At 51.0% G+C, this 20,942-nt stretch overlaps 10 protein-coding genes across 10 annotated transcripts; 4 read left to right on the top strand and 6 right to left on the bottom strand.

Moving 5' to 3' along the window:
• Positions 1-288: 288 nt before the first annotated feature.
• On the top strand, positions 289-2,256 carry ASPSYDRAFT_34317 (acyclic terpene utilization AtuA family protein; the record flags this gene model as incomplete). Its single annotated transcript, XM_040845226.1, has 4 exons — positions 289-709; positions 766-1,249; positions 1,300-2,057; positions 2,111-2,256. 4 exons carry the CDS (start codon positions 289-291, stop codon positions 2,254-2,256), a joined length of 1,809 nt encoding a protein of 602 aa, XP_040699194.1.
• A 315-nt stretch (positions 2,257-2,571) lies between these two features.
• On the bottom strand, positions 2,572-4,628 carry ASPSYDRAFT_183410 (sugar porter family MFS transporter). Its single transcript, XM_040843532.1, has 9 exons — positions 4,533-4,628; positions 4,216-4,483; positions 4,063-4,157; positions 3,947-4,006; positions 3,806-3,891; positions 3,496-3,758; positions 3,070-3,440; positions 2,873-2,986; positions 2,572-2,818 (listed from the first exon to the last, which is right to left on the bottom strand). The coding sequence occupies exons 1-9, from the start codon at positions 4,614-4,616 to the stop codon at positions 2,675-2,677; spliced, it is 1,485 nt and encodes a 494-aa protein (XP_040699193.1). The 5' UTR covers positions 4,617-4,628; the 3' UTR covers positions 2,572-2,674.
• A 185-nt stretch (positions 4,629-4,813) lies between these two features.
• On the bottom strand, positions 4,814-6,893 carry ASPSYDRAFT_135039 (uncharacterized protein; the record flags this gene model as incomplete). The annotated part of the gene is made up of 8 exons (XM_040840709.1): positions 4,814-5,271; positions 5,327-5,655; positions 5,719-6,034; positions 6,087-6,218; positions 6,363-6,377; positions 6,432-6,638; positions 6,695-6,772; positions 6,828-6,893. 8 exons carry the CDS (start codon positions 6,891-6,893, stop codon positions 4,948-4,950), a joined length of 1,467 nt encoding a protein of 488 aa, XP_040699192.1. The 3' UTR covers positions 4,814-4,947.
• A 429-nt stretch (positions 6,894-7,322) lies between these two features.
• Positions 7,323-9,219, top strand: ASPSYDRAFT_92521 (flavin-containing monooxygenase; the record flags this gene model as incomplete). Its single annotated transcript, XM_040852692.1, has 5 exons — positions 7,323-7,418; positions 7,470-7,528; positions 7,581-7,675; positions 7,735-8,653; positions 8,715-9,219. The coding sequence occupies 5 exons, from the start codon at positions 7,323-7,325 to the stop codon at positions 9,217-9,219; spliced, it is 1,674 nt and encodes a 557-aa protein (XP_040699191.1).
• Positions 9,220-9,694: 475 nt separating this feature from the next.
• Positions 9,695-10,787, top strand: ASPSYDRAFT_1159005 (uncharacterized protein; the record flags this gene model as incomplete). The annotated part of the gene is made up of 5 exons (XM_040840061.1): positions 9,695-9,821; positions 9,886-10,027; positions 10,082-10,159; positions 10,210-10,291; positions 10,352-10,787. The coding sequence occupies 5 exons, from the start codon at positions 9,695-9,697 to the stop codon at positions 10,772-10,774; spliced, it is 852 nt and encodes a 283-aa protein (XP_040699190.1). The 3' UTR covers positions 10,775-10,787.
• A 131-nt stretch (positions 10,788-10,918) lies between these two features.
• On the bottom strand, positions 10,919-12,713 carry ASPSYDRAFT_34312 (uncharacterized protein; the record flags this gene model as incomplete). The annotated part of the gene is made up of 3 exons (XM_040845225.1): positions 10,919-11,254; positions 11,320-12,599; positions 12,650-12,713. The coding sequence occupies 3 exons, from the start codon at positions 12,711-12,713 to the stop codon at positions 10,919-10,921; spliced, it is 1,680 nt and encodes a 559-aa protein (XP_040699189.1).
• A 350-nt stretch (positions 12,714-13,063) lies between these two features.
• ASPSYDRAFT_92518 (uncharacterized protein) lies at positions 13,064-14,250 on the top strand (the record flags this gene model as incomplete). Its single annotated transcript, XM_040852691.1, has 5 exons — positions 13,064-13,183; positions 13,256-13,304; positions 13,360-13,680; positions 13,761-13,851; positions 13,911-14,250. The coding sequence occupies 5 exons, from the start codon at positions 13,064-13,066 to the stop codon at positions 14,248-14,250; spliced, it is 921 nt and encodes a 306-aa protein (XP_040699188.1).
• Positions 14,251-14,286: 36 nt separating this feature from the next.
• On the bottom strand, positions 14,287-16,614 carry ASPSYDRAFT_1158981 (uncharacterized protein). Its single transcript, XM_040840060.1, has 8 exons — positions 16,052-16,614; positions 15,894-15,995; positions 15,594-15,833; positions 15,381-15,527; positions 15,192-15,270; positions 14,994-15,123; positions 14,700-14,936; positions 14,287-14,638 (listed from the first exon to the last, which is right to left on the bottom strand). Exons 1-8 carry the CDS (start codon positions 16,440-16,442, stop codon positions 14,417-14,419), a joined length of 1,548 nt encoding a protein of 515 aa, XP_040699187.1. The 5' UTR covers positions 16,443-16,614; the 3' UTR covers positions 14,287-14,416.
• A 189-nt stretch (positions 16,615-16,803) lies between these two features.
• ASPSYDRAFT_60366 (nitronate monooxygenase) lies at positions 16,804-18,117 on the bottom strand (the record flags this gene model as incomplete). Its single annotated transcript, XM_040849844.1, has 5 exons — positions 16,804-16,939; positions 16,991-17,212; positions 17,281-17,573; positions 17,631-17,651; positions 17,713-18,117. 5 exons carry the CDS (start codon positions 18,115-18,117, stop codon positions 16,804-16,806), a joined length of 1,077 nt encoding a protein of 358 aa, XP_040699186.1.
• A 266-nt stretch (positions 18,118-18,383) lies between these two features.
• Positions 18,384-20,499, bottom strand: ASPSYDRAFT_48593 (fungal specific transcription factor domain-containing protein). Its single transcript, XM_040847660.1, has 4 exons — positions 20,320-20,499; positions 20,227-20,273; positions 19,669-20,162; positions 18,384-19,616 (listed from the first exon to the last, which is right to left on the bottom strand). The coding sequence occupies exons 1-4, from the start codon at positions 20,478-20,480 to the stop codon at positions 18,531-18,533; spliced, it is 1,788 nt and encodes a 595-aa protein (XP_040699185.1). The 5' UTR covers positions 20,481-20,499; the 3' UTR covers positions 18,384-18,530.
• Positions 20,500-20,942: the final 443 nt, after the last annotated feature.

Here is a 20,942-nt window from a genome sequence, read left to right as displayed (position 1 = left end):
AGCCAGCCATACAACCCTTTCCAAGGCCCACCGAGTAACAGCTTGTTGCTCGCTCGCTTCACGGCTCGTAAAGAAATACTGAGCAGACCTGAGTCATGGCCGATTTGGATATATGAATCCGGCTCGTCAATCGAAGCCTGTCCAGTTCGGCCCTCGGGTATAACCATATAGACATGCCTTGGACAGGAGCCCCCGCACAATACAGTGGCCCTTTATCTGCCTGGAAAGTCATAAAAGGGGTGGCAATGGATCACAAAATTACAGTGAATAGCACATCAAACTCTCAAGATGGCACCCCAGAATCTACGCATCGCATCGGCCTCGGGGTCAGTTACAGATCGACGCCATGCCCTTGCTGACCTGGCCAAAAATGAAGACATACAGTTCATTGTAGGTGATTGGATGTCTGAATACAACATGACAACCAGGGGTGGAGGGAAGGCGAAGGGAAGCGCGACATCGTCATCTGAGTTTGAGACATCGTTCATGGAGGCCATTGAGCCTGCGTTGAACGACATCGCAGAGCGTAAGATCAGAGTGGCCGTCAACGCCGGCGCAAGCGACACCAAGAAACTACATGATGTTCTAAATGGAGTGATCCAGGCCAAAGGTCTGAGCTTGAAGGTGGCTTGGATTGAAGGGGATGAAGTGTCCGAGCTGTTTGAACAGTCAGTCAAGTCAGGCACCGGGTTCAAGAACCTCACTACAGGTACAGTAAATCTTGCTCTGCGTATATAACCCCTGCTAACGTCTCAACCGCTACAGGCCAAACCCTGTCCGATTGGGAATTCACCCCCATCTATGCGCAAGCCTATCTGGGAGCATGGGGGATTGCAGAAGCACTTCACCAAGGCGCCGACATTGTGCTCTGTGGACGAGTCACTGATGCCTCTCCCACAATTGGCTGTGCTGCGTTCTACCACAACTGGAATCGGGACGACTACGACAAGCTGGCGCACGCATTCGTTGCGGGCCACTTTATCGAATGCTCAACCTATGTAACGGGAGGAAATTTCTCAGGGTTCAAGGCCCTCCCCGGCTCCTCCGTGGACCTGGCGTTTCCCATTGTGGAAATCAGCGCCGACGGCCCATTCGTGGTTACGATGGAGAAAGGGAAGGATGGAATGGTGACGACTGAGACCTGCAAGGCCCAACTACTCTACGAGATTCAGGGTCCAATGTACTACAATCCCGATGTTGTTGCCGTGCTGGATGACATAAAGATTGAGGACGGGGGATTGAATAGAGTGTATGGAATTCAGTTTCGTTTAAATGATCGTCTGCTAACCAAAGGCCCAGCTGTGTCTCGAATGTCAAGAGTATCAAGCCGCCCCCGACAACGAAGATCGGGGTCACTGCGCACGGCGGGTTCCAAGCAGAGGTCCACTACTTTCTCTGCGGGCTCGATATCGAGGAGAAAGCTGCTCTGCTAGAGCGACAAGTGCGACACCTCCTGGACGAATCTCAATATCACACGCTGATATTCCGCGCCAACGGCTCATGCCCTTCGGATCCGGCGAACCAGGATGCAGCCACCGTGGACCTGCGCATCTTCGCACAATCCCGATCGGAGGAAACACTTTCTCAGGCCAATTTCTTTCGTCCATGCACCGACACGATCATGCAGAGCTACCCGGGAGCGACGTTTGCGGTCGATGCTCGTCAGGCTGCCCCGAAACCGTACTATGAATACTTTGTTTCTATCTTCCCGCAGGATCAGATACGCCATGTTTGCCATCTACCATTCAAGGAAACGAGTATCGCAATTGACCCGCCAAAGGACACGGTCCCATTCCAGTACGACCAGCCGTCGTATGAAACGAAAAGCCCTTATAGTCTCGATGTCTTCGGTCCAACGACACGGGCACCACTAGGCTATGTGGTCCATGCCCGCTCGGGTGACAAGGGGTCGGACTGCAATGTTGGCTTCTTTGTCCGTCACCAGGATGAATGGGACTGGCTGCGATCTCTACTTACGGTGGAAAAGGTCCGCCAGTTGCTCGGCCGTGACGATGGAGGTCGGGGAATCTTTCGCTTCGAGCTGCCGCATATCTGGGGTAGGTAATTGAATAACCGTGAATCACCGCGAGAAATGCTGACGTTTAAATAGCCGTGCACTTCTTGCTAAAGGACCATTTGGATCGAGGAGTCTCCTCCAGCTCGACGTATGATGTGCTGGGAAAGAATCTGGCGGAATATCTGCGCTGTAAATGGGTTGATGTTCCTGACAAGTTTCTGGCGCGCGGCAGGATCTAAATATAACGTTCATAGCCATCAGATATGAAAATTGGTAAACAGCCCTTATTCTAGCTGATTATGTTGTGTTTACGTACATCTCCTGTAGATTTCGGCAATCCTCCATTTCTGACGGAGCATAAGTACGTTAGTATTAAGGAGACATCATTATATAACCTGACTCGTCACGGCTTAATGGTAGCAGTTTGATTATCGCATTGACTGTCCAATAAGTCACCAGAGCGCAGTGGTGAATTCACAGAACTGCTCTAGGAATGGTATCACATTGTCAGATCATGGGAAAGGTATAGAATATAATTATATAAAAATGCTGGTATTTGATTCTAATTATTTCTACACCCATCCCATCCGAAGAAACTGCGAAGCGCGGTGATGGATATCATTTGGTAAATCGCAGCCCTATAAGCGGCACAATAAACTAGACGTGCTCTACCTGGTCTCCCTGGCGCTCTGCCTTTAATTCGCAATCGACTGACGAGCCAGAGGTGGCGGATTGTGTAGTTTGTGCTGCTCTGTTCTTGACAAATATATAGTCGATCTCCTCCAGCGTCTTTCCACTCGTCTGTTGTATGGTTAGAGAATGCTAGGATAAGGTCAAGGAAAGGGAAAGCCATACCTCTGGTAGAAAAAAGTACACAAAGGGTATACTCAATGCGATCATAATGCAGAACAGCAGGTAGATCTTCCAGCCCGTATTCTCAATCGCCGCAGGGGTCATATAGGCAATTACCTTGATGTAAGAAATAGGTTAGCTGGGCTTCCCTTGTTCAATGTATATACAACTTAACGACAAGCGGAATTTGGTCAACTTACAAAAGTCCAAAGCCATTCTGAGAAACATCCCACGGCTGCTCCCACATGGCGAAGATTCAAAGGCGTGATCTCCGGTGCGTAGAGCCAGGGGACGCTATTCCAGGACATGCCGAACGAGAATTCATATATGATCAGCATAGCAAGTGCGAGGCGCGATGTGGCCGGAGTGGCAAGCGCTATGCCGACGGTGAATAGCACCATTGCGATGCACAGAATGCCTGATCCGAACATGAGTACTTTGCGTCGGCCCAGTCGGTCCATCAGGAACATCGGCGGGAATGTTCCAGCCCAGAAGGCAATTTGAATGAAGCCAGCAACTAAGCTGCTCATTTCCCGACTTAAGCCAACATTTGTCTCGAGGACAATGGTGACTACCAAGAGTATCAGCAACGTCCGGGGCGCTGGTCCCTAGGGGCTGGTCCCTACCATAGAACGCAATGACGTTGATGCCAGTGAATTGCTGGAACAGCTGAATCAGGAAGCAGAGTGTTAAACGCCGACCGTTCTTCATGTCGTTCTTGTCGAAGAAAATGCTACGGAAGCTGAGGTTCGAGTCTGATTGCTCCACGGAAACGGCATGCGCCATTTCATTGACGATGGAAACCACGTCCGCATGATGGTCTGGTTTGTCCATGATATCCGAAAGGGCTTGCACAGCCTCCTCCCTCCTCCCCTTGGAATATAACCATCTGCACATGTTAGCCTGTAGGTTGTTGGGTTGCAGTTGTGCTGTTACCTGGGTGACTCTGGGAGTAAAGGCATTAATGCAATGGTGACCAAGGGAAATGCATCCTGAAATGCAAGTGGGAATCTCCAGACAACCTTTAGAGAGCCGTTAGAATGTATCTTCCCTGCTCTTTCAGAACGGCACACTCACTTCTCCTGTCTGGGTACGGATCATGCCATAATCGAGCCAGTAGGCAACAACAGTACCAAACTGAGTGAGGTTAGTAAGGAGAACTTAAGACGCACAAAACGCAGAGTTATTCATACAATAACAATAGACATCTGAATGGCGAGGGACCTTCCTCGCACTGTGCTTTTCGAAGTCTCGGAAACATACACTGGCACGGTCGACGTATTTAGCCCTGCCAAACGTGGTCAGCATACTCCCAGGTGTGCATGCAATTTCTGGATCATTCGTACCATTACCAATACCAGATATTATCCTCCCTGCAATAAGTTGACCGGCACCAAAGGTACTTGCCTGGATGACGCCCCCAATAATCATGGTGACACATCCCAAGGTGATGGTTCGTTTGCGGCCGAGTCGGTTGCCCCAGATTGCAGCTATCAAACATCCTCCCAGACATCCAATGTTAAAAAGAGCAACAATTGTTCCAAGAAATCCTGAAGTGGGATTTCCAATGGCCGAGAGAAAGCTTGGCTGCGAGACAAGACCGCCGAGGACGCCCTATGAGACGGTTAGAAGGAATTGGAATTCTGGCTGAGACAGTACGAACCTGATCGTAGCCAAATAATAAATACGCACTGCCGGAGCTTGTAGCGATGGCAAGCCTCAAAGCTTTCCCCCTGAGGTTCAACATGTTTGCAGCACGGGGTAATAAGGAAATAGATGAGTCTTGATACCTAAACAAAAGATGTACTTTATATGCTCGGTCGGGGCTCCCCTGCTCTGCACGGGAGATGCGGGGGCTAGTATATTTCGGAAATTGATATGAGAGGATAAAATAAATTCCCCACGGGGCCCCGGTCATTTAAATCCGCAAGCTGGTGGAGTACGGGGATTTCGGCTGGACAACTTGGACAAAGCCGGCTAGACACTAGGACTGGGACATGACACATAGACCCTTGCCGGCTCACTTCGTAGGATAGATTGCTCAATATACATGACCATACCCCGTCTCGCTAATGGAACTAGAGAGTAACCCGTTCTGCATGCTCGGTTTCGGTCCCTTCTTTGCCACCACCGCCGCGGATCTCCTCATCCAGAGAACCGCTACGCATATCTTCCCGTGCAAAGAGCAAGTCAATCTCCTCGAGGGCCTTTCCTGTGGTCTCTGGACACAAAAAATAAACAAAAGGGATAGCTAAAGCACAGGACAAAAGGCACCACAGCCACATCTTCCACCCCACGGTCTGCAGACCTATTCCTCCTGCAAACACTGTGATGAAGCAGAAAAGCCATTCACCAAACGCAGCAGCGGCGCCTCCAACGTGGCGATATCGAAGCGGCGCGATCTATGGAAGTTAGTGTGATCACATCTCCTGGTCGGGAAAGTCGCAAGAATAGTACCTCGGGCCCATACAACCAGCAAACTCCGATCCAACCGTATCCGAATATGAAATTGTAAAGAAACGCAGCGGCAACTGCAGTCCACTGTGTTGCTAGGCTTGGCCTGGAGGTTCCGATCATTGCCACAAACACAGTCATACATACTGTTAAGCCCACTGCCGAGTACATCATGATGCCGCGTCGTCCAAACTTTTCGATTGTTCCGGGAAGAAAGACTGAGCCAAGGGCGAACGTCGTGTTCATCACTGCCGCTAGGAGCTGGGACATGAAGGAGGACAATCCAATCTGGCCAAATATAATGGTGCTGTAATATACGGAGAGGTTGATTCCTGGATTGTAGGATGCCTGTCAGTAAGAAAAGCACATCACCGGGACTCAGAGCAGCGTCTCACCCATCATCTGCTGCATAGTGAGCAGTAGGAATGCAACCCGGATGCGATGGCCAACACGAAGGGCCGTTCTGTCCCAAAACAGATCCAATACATTGAAGCGTTTTGATTCCTCCTCAAATTCAATGGAAGCGATAATAGAGAGCCTGGTGCTCTGGACAGCCTCGTCCGTGACTGGACATTCATGGAGACGAGCCAGAACGTGATCTCCTTCCTCGTAACGGCCTCGAGCGTAGTACCAACGTGGCGTGTCAGGGAGTAGAAACACGCCAATACCAGACAACAAGGCAATTACAGCTTGTAATCCAATTGGAATGCGCTGTAGATCTGAGCTAAGGGACTTGAACAGGGTGTACACAAAGAGATCTCACCCAGGAAATTTGATTATCCATTCTTGTGAAGCCAAAGTCCACCCAGTAGGCCACCGCGCATCCACCAACGAGGAAGATGCATTGCAGGCCAACCTCTGGCCCACGCTGCTTGGTAGTGATACTCATCTCAGCCTGTGATGGGTTAGAGCTTGATTGAGCTTACAGAAACGCATCTGGTTGTTTTAACTTGCCATGTATGTTGGGACTGCACAGGATATAAACTATCGAATATTAGCACACCAAAGCCGCGGGTATGTGTATGCGGGGCGTTCGTACCCCGATGCTGAACCCCTAGTATGTGTGGTTAGCGAATTTTTCAGAAACCGTAAGAATAGGCAGCCATACACAAATCACGCGACCAACAATTATTTGAGCAACAGACCAGGCAGAAGCCTGCAGACTGCCCCCAATGATAACGAGGACATCTCCAAGAAGGATACAGCCACGTCGGCCGAGGGGGAGGCCTATCACGGAGGTGAGTAGGGAGCAGACAGTAGCCGCAAGGGTATAACTAGAGGCAATCATGGGAATGATGTATGCTCCAGTCGGGTTCTCGACAGGGCGTCAGTATATGTGCGGTTATCCCAGCCCCTTCACGGCCAACTCACCCCAAGAGCGTCCCTGAACGGCTTTGTTTCCTGGACGCCACCCAGAACGCCAGCATCATATCCATACAAGCCAAAGGCCTGGGATGTGGTTAGCAACTGGCATTACGACATTTGGGACTGTGCAGTGATATACCAAACAGCACGATAGGCTCATGAGCCGGTAAAGTAGCCTACCTTGGGCAAATCCTAGGGTCAGCATCGCGAGGTAGAGTGATGGTTTCAACAGCAGTTAAGAGGGAGACAGTGAAGAAATGTAGTTATGCATGGCTACAGGAATATGCAATGTTATATACAACTGGGCGGGCGCGGCTTCGACGAGCGGAAGATCCCCCAGAATCTACAACGAGGCTCAGTATGGGGAAACAGAGAAAGTCCGGGGTAGCTCCTGTGGAGTGGGAGTTCGTGCACCATGACTCATGTCTGTCTACCTGGAACTGTAATAAACCCTGGAATTGTAATCCCGCGGGATCGTCAGAATCGATGATCGAACTAGACGAGTGCCCGGCTGTCGGTTATCGAGCAAGGGCTGTCCAGCGCCAGAGCCGACCAGTGGCTCTGAAAAGAGCACCAGTTCTGCAACGTCGTTTGGTGTCAGATAGCGAAACCAATACTGTCAAAGTTGCACGAAATGGAGAACCCTGAAGTTATCGTAATCGGCACGGGTCCTTCTGGGATCGCAATGGCCCATACCCTGAAGCATAAGCTTGGGTTTGATGATTTCACAGTAGGCAAACTGGTATCCCGGACTGGGCGGACTACACTGACGCGACAATAGATTTACGACAAGGCTGATGGGCCTGGGGGTACTTGGAGGCTGAACACATATCCTGGAGTGTAAGTGCCCATTTTCAAAACTGCAGCCAGCATGCTAACCTGGGAATGACAGGGGATGTGATGTGCCGACAATCTTGTACTCGTTTTCGTTCAACCAGAACCCGAACTGGTCCAAGGAGTTGTGCGAGGGCCCGGAGATCCTACAGTGTATGCTGTCCCTTTGAGTGCATGCCAAGGGCTTACTGCTAATGCGCATTTTCCCATAGATATGGAATCGACGGTGGATAAGTTCGATCTTCGCAAACACATGCATTTCGGCGTCGAGTGTATATCGGCCTCCTGGAACAAGCAGGGCTACTGGGACGTCCGACTGCGCGACACCAAGACCGGCATCGAGTACCTGCGGACGGCGACGGTCTTCATATCCGCCGTTGGAGGAATCTCTAAGCCGCGCGACACAAAGTTTCCTGGAATGGAGAAATTCAACGGCGAGATCTTCCACACGGCCCGGTGGAATCATAATTATGACTACAGTGGGAAGCGCTTGGCTGTTATTGGGAACGGATGCAGTGCTGCGCAAGTTGTGCCGGCCGTCTCGCAGAGGGCTGCCTTGGTCAAGCAGTACGCGCGTAGTGCACAGTGGTACCATGAGCGACCGAACCGGAGCTTCACCCCATTTGAGAAATGGTGCTTCCGGAATATCCCTCTGTGGCAGAGATACCTCCGTCTAAGACTGTTTCTCATGAGTGATGGCCTAGTTGCCACATATATGCCGGGCCCAGCAGCGGAGAAGCTACGTGCGAAGACAGAGGAGAACGCGCGCCAGTACATCTATTCCCAGGCTCCAAGCAAGTATCACCAGTTCCTGGTCCCGGATTTCCCGCTCGGATGCAAACGACGTATATTTGATCCAAATTACCTTGAAAGTCTCAATCGGAGGAATATCGAGTTGGCACCGGTTGGGATCGAGTCAATCGACGAGACGGGCATAACTGGCACAGACGGCAACCGAGCCGAGTTCGATGCCATTGTCCTTGCGACCGGGTTCGACGTGCAGGAGTTCCTGGTCCCCATGGAGATATATGGCAAGAATGGCAAGAGTTTGTCGGAGCAATGGAAGGAGAGCCGCGGAGCGCAAGCCTACATGGGAACCTACGTGCATGACCTGCCCAATTTCGCTATGCTGTGAGTGTATTCACAAGGAATGACCGTAACCAAGCTATTCTAACATCACTGACCTTCGCAGATTCGGTCCTAACACTTTCCCTGCGCACAATTCAGTTCTCTTCGCCTCCGAGGTCGAGGTAGAGTACGTCGCGAGAACCCTCCTGGCACCAATCATTGACAAGCGCATATCCACGCTGGAGGTAAAGACCACCGCGGAGAACCAATGGGTAAATCGTGTGCATTCGGAACTCCGTGGGAGCGTCTTCGAGGCAGGATGTTCGAATTGGTACATCAACAGGCATGGCCGGAACTCCGCTTCCTGGCCAGGATACGCTTCTACGTATTGGAAGGAATCTCGCAGAGCGCAAGCCGGAGCGTTCCTTGAGTCTTCCGGGTCTAAACTGTGGCCCGTGAACACCCTCAAGCGATGGATACGGACTACGCGCAAAGAGCACTATGGAGCGGTGGCCCTGTTGCTTGTAGGAGTCTGGTGGGGCGGAAATCGCGTCTCCTTCGGCTCCCTGAGTCAGTTTTATGGAAGTTTGCGTCGGTTCCTTAGGGTTACTTTTGCGGGTTCCTCGTAATGTTGAATGTATATTTACCTGCCCTTACAATGCTATTTTCCCTATTTCGAACAAGATCACTCTTTAGCCGAACCATAGCCCCAGTTACTGTTACTGGATGATTAAAAGAAATAGTTCATAGGCACACAATGAGTCATGTACGGCGCGTCAGTTGCACGCCACGATCGGCAGGTCGGGAATGTAAACCCTCGGACATGGACACCGATGGACAATAGTGGACACACGAATGCCCCTTCCCCATGGGGCGCCCATGGGATTTTCTATTTGGTGCGGTGGCATATAGCGGGTCAAGCAATATATCAAGCAGCAGTACTACTCTGCTGCGACCGCCGTGCCAGATATTTTACGTTAGGCCAGAAAGATGCTGCAGCGTTCCTTAACCAGGCTTTTCTCTAGCAGGGGCTTCATGGGTGAAGTATCTAGAATAACTAGGTACGCACCCCGATACGCCTTTCATGTCCCACGCCGCGCGGCAATGCCAGCTGCTCTACCCATCAGACGTGATTTCGGCACCAGCCATGCCAAACACGGCTCCGACCAGCCTGAAAAGCAGTCTATCATCGACAAACTGTCGCTGGATGGCAAGGTCACGGTTGTTACAGGTAGGCTCTCTGCCGCCCCCTTGATGAAGGGCGTTCAGACGGCTGACCACGAATCGATGTCCAGGTGGTGCCAGGGGCATCGGACTTGCTCTTTCTGAGACAGTAGCCTCGCTGGGGAGTAATGTGGCCATTTTGGACCTCCTTGAGCCGGAACATGAATTGACTGATCTGGAGAACGCTTACAAGACTCGTTTTAAATATTATCGGTATGTGATATTCCACTTGATATATGGTGGGGTGTACTTGGCTAAAAACCACAGAATGGACGTAACATCGAAACACGATATGGATAGTGTGTTTACAAACGTTGTCAAAGACTTTGGGCAAATAGACAAATGGTAACGTTTCCTTCGCGGTACAGATCAGCGTCCACTAATGCTGACCGCAGTATCACCTCCGCCGGGATTGCACTGGATAAACCATTCCTTGAGCATACATGGGAAGAGTCAAGCCGAATCCTTGACATTAACGTAGGTGCTGCCTTAAACCGGCTATAATGACCTCGCACATTGTCCTTACAAGGTTCCTAGGTGCTCGGATCTTTCTTCAGCGCCCAGCTGGCCGCAAAGCAGATGGTGAAACAAGGAACCGGGGGATCGATTGTCATGATAGCCTCCATTGCGGCACACTGTGCGATCCCTGCCCAGCGCGTTTCCATCTACGGTGCATCCAAGGCGGCCATTAAGCTGCTTGGAAAGACGTTGGCGGTGGAAATGGCTCCTTTTAACATCCGGGTGAACACTCTTTCGCCAGGGTTCACTGCAACTACCATGTCTCGGCAGTTCACTGAGATTCAGAATGTATTCCAAACAGCGCCTCCTATCGGGCGCATAGGACGCCCCGATGACTTGACTCTTGCGGTGGCGTATCTTCTGAGTGACGGGGCGTCGTACACCACTGGCACGGACATAGCAGTAACCGGAGGATTGCATAACGGCCGAATTGATGTTTAGATATATAGACCCAATCATATATCTTATTACTGTTACGAACAAGTCCAGTCGAAGCGTTAGATGGATATTTACTTTCCATTGTCGCAAGCTGGCGTACAGACAGCTCAAGTATATACGGGCCGGAGCCACAAGTGTCTAGTTATTCTATAGCTTCCCCTGGCGTGGAATAGCCACCGTGCCAACGAGATTGCGACGCAGGATCTTCCCGGAGGGGTTTCTTGGGATCTCATCAATGAACTCAACGCCACCGCGTAGCTGCTTATGTGCGGCCAGTTTATCCCGAACAAATGCAGTAACCTCTGTGGCAGTTATTTGGAAAGCCCGCGGCTGGCGGACAATAAATGCACGGGGGACTTCATTGCCAGGAAGCTCGGGATCAGGAATCGCAACAACAGCCGCGTCGAGTATATCAGGCCGGCTAATCAGTAACGCCTCTATCTCGGCTGGAGCCACTTGTAGCCCTTTGTATTTGATCAAGTCCTATGTGGGACGCGTAGAACGCCTAGTCAGGACAGTTATTGTTATATAAGTTAGGGCCTTCGTACCTTTTTGCGATCCACAATGTAGAATTTACCATCGCGCCTTAAGCCAATGTCTCCAGTCCGAAACCAGCCATCTTGGGTAAAGGCTTCCTTGGTTGCCTCCTTATTATTATGGTATCCCATGGTGACATTGGGACCGCGCACGAGGATCTCACCAACTTCGCCTTCGGAAACACGCCCACCTGTCTCGCCCTCTATCTTAAGGCGCGTGTTGGGAAGAAGATGACTGATGCTGCCCGATATATCGCTCTGATCCCAGGGTAACCAGGTAACCGCACCGGTCGTTTCAGTCAATCCCCAGGCTTGACTGAAAGGACAGCCCAACTTGGCTTGGACTGCAGCCTGCAATTCCTGGCCCATAGGGGCAGCGCCAGACTGGGCATGCAACAGGGTCTTGAACTCGTCTGTGATCGCCGTGCTCTTCGCGATGCGGAGGAATACAGCAGGAACGCTCGATATGAACGTGATCCGATGTCTTCTGGCTGCACTGGCGAAGTCGGAAAAGACATACTTCCGTAGCCAGAAAGCAGTGCCTCCGGCCATGATCCCATTGATGAAGTAGCCCTGAAGACCGGAGACATGTGCCGCAGGGAGGTGCGCAAGCACTCGGTAGTCATAATCTACGCCTAGCTTGCGACCAGTTCGATCCAGATAGGCCCGGATTGCCGCCTGCGTGATAATAGCCTCGGCGACGAAGTTTTTGTGCGACAGCTGCACACCTTTGGGTACCCCGGTTGTTCCGCTAGAATATAGCAGTGCGATGGTCCTTTGCCCCAGAGTCTCTGCATCTCGAATACATTCCCAGGCGAGCTCTCTGGTTTCTTTCAGGTAGTCCATGCCATTCGCCGCCGAAGGAGCCGTCATGGCCCATGAGCCACTGGTACTCCGAAGGACGAGTACCCTCTCTGGAGGTATGCCGCATTGTTTAGCGGCATGCATGGCCGTCTGTGCGGTATCATCGCTTGCAATGACAAGATTGCTGCCGCTCTGCTGGATCTGCCTAGTGAGCTCCAAAGTGGTGAATGCTGTAGAAGCCGCCGAATAGATACCACCTGCAGCGATCACGGAATAGAAGACAATGGGAAGCAGGAGTTGATTTGATGATATGCAAGTGACGACTGTAGCTTGACTGTTAGCAATTCTACCGACACCGAGATGTGTGCGGAGCGCGTATGCCAGGCGCTTGGTTAATGCGACAGTCTCCCCTTTGGTGATACAATTGCACTCATTGTGGGCTTCGGCGTGGATGACGGTATTCTTTTTCGCCCAGGCAAATTCGGTATCTGAAATGGTAAGCAGGATACGGTTCAGGCAGCAGTACAAACAAGCTCACGAAATAGCAGGGAAAGAAGGTCCACTTCTGGGATCTCCACATCGAATTCTGGCAAATACTCCATTGCGGCTTAAGAGAGGTATGGGTGGACGGAGTTTTCTGCTGACGAACAGCTTGACCAGAAGGTTTATGAAAGACTGGAAATTGATCACGCAGCCAAATCGACCGAGGATGCTCAACATGCTCGGTATCTTTTTACTCGGTGTTTTGGACAGCGGTGGTCTCCTCGGTTCGAGGATGGGGGTAGGGCTGGACNAGGCCGCGGTCCTGCAGTGCGCTCGGTCGCCCGTCTGTGCAATGATGAACTCGCAGATTGGTCATATAGCTGAATCTTTCGAAGGATCTACTGCCGCCCTCCGGTTGAATTTGGTCTAAATTTGGTCTAAATTTCTTTGTGAATCTTCATCCATCGCCATGCCAGGTCCCAGTTCGACCGACGAATTCCCCCCGCAGGAGGTATCCTGGATGCAGCGTGATGTATTGCTTTTTGCCAACAGCATTGGAGTCAAGGCCGATGACCTTCACTTTCTATACGTGAGTGCAAATAATAATAGTTCCCTGCCAATGTACTTCCCTGACAGCTGATAATTGCGGCGTCGGCTGTAGGAATTGCACCCGCATTTCAGCGTGGTTCCAACGTACCCTCTTATCCTTCGTATGTCTGCTACTAGCCAGCTCTGTAGCTGTCGCCGGCCTACTAACGTATCCAGCGTTCAAACTTACTGACCAGGAGGTTATCGAGTTTTATGCACGGAATGCCCCAAAGGCTATACCCGGTGCTCATAAGCTCGACCTCCGCTACGCTGTGGATGGGCAGCGAAACCTGAAAATTCTCAAACCCCTTCCTACCACCAGCGCAGGGCGTCGGTTCGAGCTCCGAAATCGACTAATTGGCGTCTACGACAAAGGAGCTTCTGGATCCTCACTGGAGACAGAACAGCGCATAATTGACGCTGATTCTGGGGAAGTCTACGCACAAACACGGTCAGTGAGCTTTCTTCCTGGCCAGGGTAACTGGGGAGGCCCAAGAGGTAAGCATAGCGGGTCATTGCAGGAGCAGAGCCTGTCCTATATTGCCCGGTGCGATGCTGAGTATTCTGCAAATGTCAAGGTCCACATACGGCGATGCGTTCAATCCCGGATCGCAGCCCTGATGCCAGACACGTACAGAGTACGACAGACGAGACCGTTTTTCTGTATCGGTAAGCATTTCCTCACATATTGTCTAGGTCCTTACAAGTCTGACAGAACATAATAAAAGGTTAAATGGCGACTATAACCCGCTCCACGCCACCGAACAGGTTGGCAAGGAGATGGGCATGGGTGGTGTTATTATACATGGCCTTTTCACCTGGAGCTCAGCATGTTATGGTGTTCTCCGCGAGTGTTGCGGCAGTGATCCAGCGAAACTCAAGGAAATTGAAGCCAGATTCGCGTCCCCTGTTCGGCCTGGAGACACGCTCATCACTGAGATCTGGAGGGTTGGGGTTAAGAATGGGGATGAAGAGGTCATTTTCCGCACCGTAAACCAGGATGGAGTTGTGGTTCTGAGCAACGGCCGTGCATTGCTAAGGCAGGCTGAACGAGACAGCAAGCTGTAGGGCTAAACTGTTCTAGTATATTATATTCCCATAATTAACATATTTATTATAACGAAGAGGCTTTGATAGGGACAGACAGTCTGCTATGTGAAGGGAGATCCTAGTACATTTAATAAAAAACCAAAGTTGCATGGATAAGAGACTCTTTGTCCCTTCGGCTGCTACTCTATAAGTGAGACTTGCGGAACGAGAATAGGTTTTGGCCGGGCCTTTCAGATTGCCAAACAAATCCACCCCGGCCGATCGGTTCCTCTGTGCCAGATGCTAATTGCTGCAAGGTCGAGTGGTCCCCATGGTTCGCAAGGACGCGTGAGTCGGTCCCCTTCAGCCTGCACACGACATGACCCAGTCTCGGATTATTCTGTCGGTCATATTCGACAGTGTACGTCTGCACACGGAATGAGTACACGTTGAGCTGCCTGAAGAATTCCAATTGCGGCATCACCTACCTCAATAGTCGCCTCGCCGGTGGTAGCTGGCACCACAGCCACTTGACCTTCGGACACCGAACAGTTGTTGTCAAATTCATCAACTGGATATGGCGTGCCATTTGGCCGGGGCCGTGTTGACAGACACAGGGCATTTTCATGCGTGAGAACCCCTCCATTGGCAAGGATAAGACCGTTGCTCCTCTCATGGCCACCGCAGCGACGAGCACGAAGACAACGGACCATCTCTGTTACAGCCTAATTGAGTTTTAAGTAACATGCAACTGTAGCACAAACAGGGGTCGATGGCCTTACATGCATTGAATAATTCGCCCCGGCACCACCGAAAGATGTCAGCCCCCCTAGAAGAGTAATGGGCCTCGGTGGATTATCGATTGAGATTCCAAGATACTGACAGGCGAGCTTCGGGACGATGGGAAAGCACCTGGTTGTTGCAGGGCTGTATTAGCTTGTACCCCCTACTAGGAGAATGAATATACGAAATATACGTACGAATAAAAATCGAAAATATCGATATCGTCCACCCGTAGTTCCGACCTGGCCAAAGACGTACTCAGTGCCTCAGCCATGGCTGGACTGGAGTAGAAGTTAGGCCGGTCCCAGACTCAGTAACAGTCAGCGAGGGTACTTGGGTGACAAGGATATTGATTGATCCCGTTTGGGGTTTATGGGGTCTCTTACAGTCTTCCGAGTCATGGCCTCTTCCACCACCAAGAGGGAAGATCCATTTCTCCCGTGGGATCCCCCTGCGCTCAGCATACGCCTGGGAGGTAACAATGCATGCCGCGGCGAGGTTCACATCATTAAACGCGTTCATCAAGAGCGGATCTTCGGCAGATTCAACCCTGAGGTCAGCGTGCATTTTAAAGCCCGATCTATAATGGCAGGACTTACAAGGGAAGCAGATCATTCGATTCCTACGGTTAACCGTTCCAATGCTAGACTCAGTCTCCGGCATTTTCCCGAATGACCACGCCATTTGGTGTGATGCAGCAACCTGTGCATATCGTGCATATAGCCGGACCGATTCTTGGTGATTTTGGGCAATGGTTTGACCGCGATGCGCTCGCAGGCCATTCTCATACATTGCGTAAACCTGCATGGGTACGCCAACCTCGTGGGCCTTCCCAATACCTACCCTGGAGTGTGAGAGGCTTTGTCCATGTAAAGAGGTCTTTTAAGTATCAAACTCACCACCAAGCGTTTGAACGTTATTCGCATAATATACATTATCGAGGTTTGTGCCGGGTCCTGTCCACGGAGGGGGGAACATGCCTCTCTTCATGAAGTCTTTCACTAACCACCAAATTAATCAACCACTCAGAAAGGGTTCCGAGACAGATATTGCATACGTGACGCCAGAGACTCGCCGCCGACTACAGCGACCGCTTCGAGCTCACCACTGGCGATGCGCTGCGCTGCGTCATCTATAAGTTGAACCGAGGAGTTACCCGACAGGTCGCTATACACTGTATGCTTTGGCTGTATATGTAGGGCCTTGGATAAGAGACCCGGCAGGTCGGTGTAGGGCCAGGTTGAGCTGGCCACCACGCTGACACCATCGAGGTCTTTGATCAGGGATTGTTCCTGCGGACCTATGGCGTCAGTCGCAGCTTCATGAATGGCCTTGAGCATCAGCTCCGACGGCTCGATGGCGTCTTCCATTTTCCTTGAGACATTCTTGAACTCGCCAACGCCCACAAGTATGGGCACCTGGTGGTTGCCTGCCATATATTCGGACATGGTGCTTCACAGGTGAGTTCAACAACCAGAGACGAAGGTCCCCTTCACTCCAAGATATATATTTGCACCACCTGCGAACAGACGTGGCAACAATTGATACCTCGACTATAAGGGAGTCTTTTTTGAACCCGAATAGGACTCGGGCTGTCTTTGGACAGCAGGAAAGACCGAGGCATATCCCGCAGAGAATCCAAGTTTGAGCACATACCGCAGCAGAATTTATCCACTGACGGAAGCCATCTCTCTACCATGTACGATATATTGCAACTGTTTAGACTAATAATCTTACGTAATTTAGTTATATACGCTTCGTTCGTTATCCTATTAGTATCTGCTTTCGCAGGCATAAGGCGTTTATTTATTACAGCTTTGCCTCTCGAGAGAGATAGCGAGAGGCATCCCTGAGCAAGCCAAACCCTTGCACGACCATCTCCAATAGAATTTCATTGGCAGATTGGTCGGCCTTGTTCACCATGGCCGCGCCGCATCCCATGGGGCTACACCTTCGTTAGTATCTTGGAAACTGGCTGCCTGGGAGAGCACTATACCGTTGTGTCGACTGATCCTCAATCTCATCCGTCAACTTACCCTCCTTGGCCAGCCGATCGAGCTCGTGGTCCAACACAATAATGCCTTTGCCTTGTAGCCCATTGATTTCCGCCCTCCGGTTAACCTCCCAGTCTCTAATATAGGATGTTGCGAGTGCACGGAGTGGTCGGCCGGTCCACAATGTACTCCTCATCGTGGAGTCAAAACCGGCATCGATAATCCTGTCATATCTACTTAGACTGGATCCCAACTGCAACGGATCCTCTCCCAAATTGTAGTCTGTACTTACGCTTGCTTTCCCAGTTTAGACGCTGCCGATTCGCGAGCCGTAACAAATCGCGTCCCAACCCAGACTGCGCTTGCGCCCATCATGAGTGCGGCCGCCAGCCCTCGTCCATCGAAGATTCCACCCGCCGCAACAAGCTGCACCTCTTCACCCGTGAGCGGAGATTTGTATCTTCTGCAGATATCGGCCGCTGCAGGTATCAAGACGCTTGTCGGTATATCGCCGGTGTGGCCGCCAGCCTCCCCTCCCTGGGCGCAGATGATATCGGCGCCAGCTTCGCAGGCTTTACGGACGTGCTGTGCGTATGTCAGATGTTACCTTCATAGTCGTATGAGAATATAGCTGCTTCAAACCTTTGGAGCCCCAACCATATTCTAGCGAACGGTAGCCGAGTTAGCCTTCGCCCTCAAGTCAATGCGAGAAGAATGGACGTACCATATACAGAATGCCGGCTGCGTGCAACCTGTCGATAACATGTTTCGGTGGAATTCCAACTGCGGATACAAACAACTTCACGCGTTCCTCTATAATAACATCGATTAGCGCGTCGAGTTGACCTTTGGTGTAATCCACGTTTGTCTTTCGCGCAGACCCCCCGAGCTGTGGAAGGAGGAGATCAACTCCGAAAGGTAAGCCCGGCTCTAGCAACTTCTCCTTCACCTCGTGGATGCTCTCGCGCAAGGTCTGCGGCGTATATCCAAGCCCTCCAAGTACACCCAGTCCTCCCGCGTTGGTTACCGCTGCGACGAGCTCCGAGCCAGCCGTGTGGCCCATACCAGCTAATAAAACTGGGTGTTGGATACCCAGAATCCTAGTAATCGGTGTTGAAATGAGTCTCATCTTTGCTGTTCGAGCTGTTTAACATGTGTATATCTTTGGGTTTCGCAGGCGGGCTCAGAAGCCAATATAATGGTTTCAGAACATATAGCCCTGTTAGTCGCCGTCTAATACTGCCAGTACACTGGGACACTGCAGCTAACACGCCTCGGTTCTCGGATGTCGTACAGAACTACACCTCGGTGGACAAATTGGACAGCTCTCTAGGGGGTCACAGCGCTGAGCCTGTGGAGAAGGGAAGTACTTGTTCCTCTGAACACAACTTCGGTCTATCGTCTTGCGGGTAATGCAATCGTTTACTTCATCGTATTCTATAAGCGATATAAATGGTAGGCTACGTCCTAGTGATACTCTTGTGCTAGCCTGCCCTCTATTCCTGACCTATGTATGCACCCACTCCTTCACAACAACATATTCTAGGGAATAAGAAGAAAGGAATTCAGGCGGTGCCATTGATCATCCGATGCTCTATCATTTAAGAGACAATCCATGCCCCTCGCCAAAACTGAGACACCGCGCAATTGGCGCATGATATTCCAACACTGATGAACCTTAAGGGCGCCCTTGCGGGCCTTGAGTGTGTCTGAATCACGAAGTCTGCGGTTGTATGCGAGCGCAAGAACTAACAGAGCCACTGCGGGACCAGGGAGCAGCTCAGCAATCTCCAGGCTGTATATCTCCTCGAAGAGATCGGTCACTTCAGCGAGGTATTTGTGAAGCCTTGCGAGATATTCTGACATGAATCTAGGGTCAACAGAATCTGGGATGCCTCTCATGTCTTCCCAGAGAGTGGCATATGACGTGCCCAGGTAGAGGAGCTTTAGCCAAGAACGGTGCAGATATATGCTTCTCTCCCAAGGGGTTGGCGCCAATGTTATTGGAAAGCTATGCTGGGCTGCATATGGCAGCTGGTCATACCAATCTTCAAGTTCTTCCAGACTTCGTTTGCCAAAAATGTCACCTGGTTTGGGGCAGACGTGAATGCTTGGCTGGTCGGGGGTTAATAGCAAGTTTTTCACGCTATTTGAGAAGCCGGAAAATTGCGACAAGCAACACAGCTTCGTCTTTTCTACAAACAAAATCGCCTGGATGGTTTGCTTCTCCAGACTGCGGAGTACCTCGCAGTCATCAGCGACAGCTCGCACATCTGGAGGGAGTATCTCGAATTGAAAGTCACATAATGTGATCATCCCTAACTGAGGGGCCTCGCTGACATGATGGTCTCCTTCGATGGTCGTCATTGTGAGTAAGTCTTCTGATGTGAGTCTTGCATGGTTATACAGGCTCCACCATGTTCTCTTCCAAACGAGCCGCTGGCGCAGGGACATGGAAGAGCGATCGGGGCTCCTATGGAGACCAATTGATATTGCCAGAGATAGGGCGACGCCAATTAAGTGACTCGCGTCTTTTTCTGTATTTCGCACATCTTGCCAATGGACTAATAGGAGCAGCGCCTGTACGGTTGCGAGACGGTCGTCTTCGCAGTCTATTTCCAGTAGTACCTATCCCTCCACGTCAGTATGAGTCGAGATTTACATTGAGGAATGCACGTACCTTTGCTTGTTGGAATAGAATCTCCCGCGCTGCTTCGCGAGTTGTATACCCCTCCTGGTGAATGTGGCTCATGTCGACAAACGCTACACCCGCAAACATCACCGCGTGAAACAAGAGTAGACTTATCGGGTTGGTACCATCGTTGTCTGCAATGGCCCGCAGGAAGAGGTCCAAATCCAATACAGGCACCTCGGGGTGGACCCAGAGAAGGTAGCTCTTCAGCAGCTCCGTGCGAAAGCGAGCAGTTGGAAGACATAACGCTCCCTTTCTCTCAATGTATTCAACGTCCTCCGCCGCGAGCCGGTCTGGTAGTTTTGTCACATAGTCAGGGGTGCTCGTCACCTGCAGACCTGGACTGTGGTGCGGCCCGAGAAATCGATCAATAATGGATAAGTAATTGTCGAGGGGATCGGTCGTCGAGACAATATTAGGGGCAGCAGAGCGAAACTTCTGCTCGCGCTCGGCCAATTGTAGCTGAGAGGCAAACAATCCTTCTAATGTCGAGCTTAGTATACACTTTATGCCAACGTGCAGCAGAGCCAGTGGTGCCTACTATACCTTCGCAATATTTCAGTGGAGTGCGGCTCTTGGACTGCGAGCCAGAGCTACAGGCGGTTAGCAAAGATCATACAGGCTTTTTGGAGCACCTGCACTTTGCGAATGGTTGTTCTGCCATCACAGCGCAGATTTAATCTATCACATGTAGTGCATGGAATTCCCTTGACGCCGATATAGCAGCGTTCTTTTCTCTTCACACAGTGGCTACAAGCCCCAGACTGGGCTGTCCGAACACGTTTTGGTGGATGATGCATTGTGGGCGGTGGATGGAAGAGTGGAAGCACCCCGCGTTTCCTAATAAACTGCACTTTCACTATCATTATGACAGCTTAAAGCTTACTCCGCTTTAATCAGTAGGAATGGCCCTGAGTCATGTCGCGCCAGTCATGCCAGTGCGGGGTCGTGAATTCCGCGGAATTTATTCCCGCCCATATTTCAGTCGAGTTGAAATAACATTTCAAGGTCTCTAACTAATAGACTTTCCGGACGTGAGAGAAGGGGGGGGGAAGGAAAAACTATAGAACAAGTAGTATTCAACCTATAGAGTGAGAGACGAAGGATGGACGGGTGATCGCAGACCCCGTGTTATATATATATTAACAAATAAACGGTACTAAGAACCCCAACCTATCCATCAAAATACCATTCGACCATAAAAAACCATAAAAAACCACTAGTGAGCGGCATTAGGCCGTCATTCTATTGCATTATACGCC

Source organism: Aspergillus sydowii (assembly GCF_001890705.1).
Source record: "Aspergillus sydowii CBS 593.65 unplaced genomic scaffold ASPSYscaffold_11, whole genome shotgun sequence".
Taxonomy (NCBI): domain Eukaryota; kingdom Fungi; phylum Ascomycota; class Eurotiomycetes; order Eurotiales; family Aspergillaceae; genus Aspergillus; species Aspergillus sydowii.
Note: the sequence above shows the minus strand (reverse complement) of the source record. Positions and strands in the feature narration are given on the sequence as shown.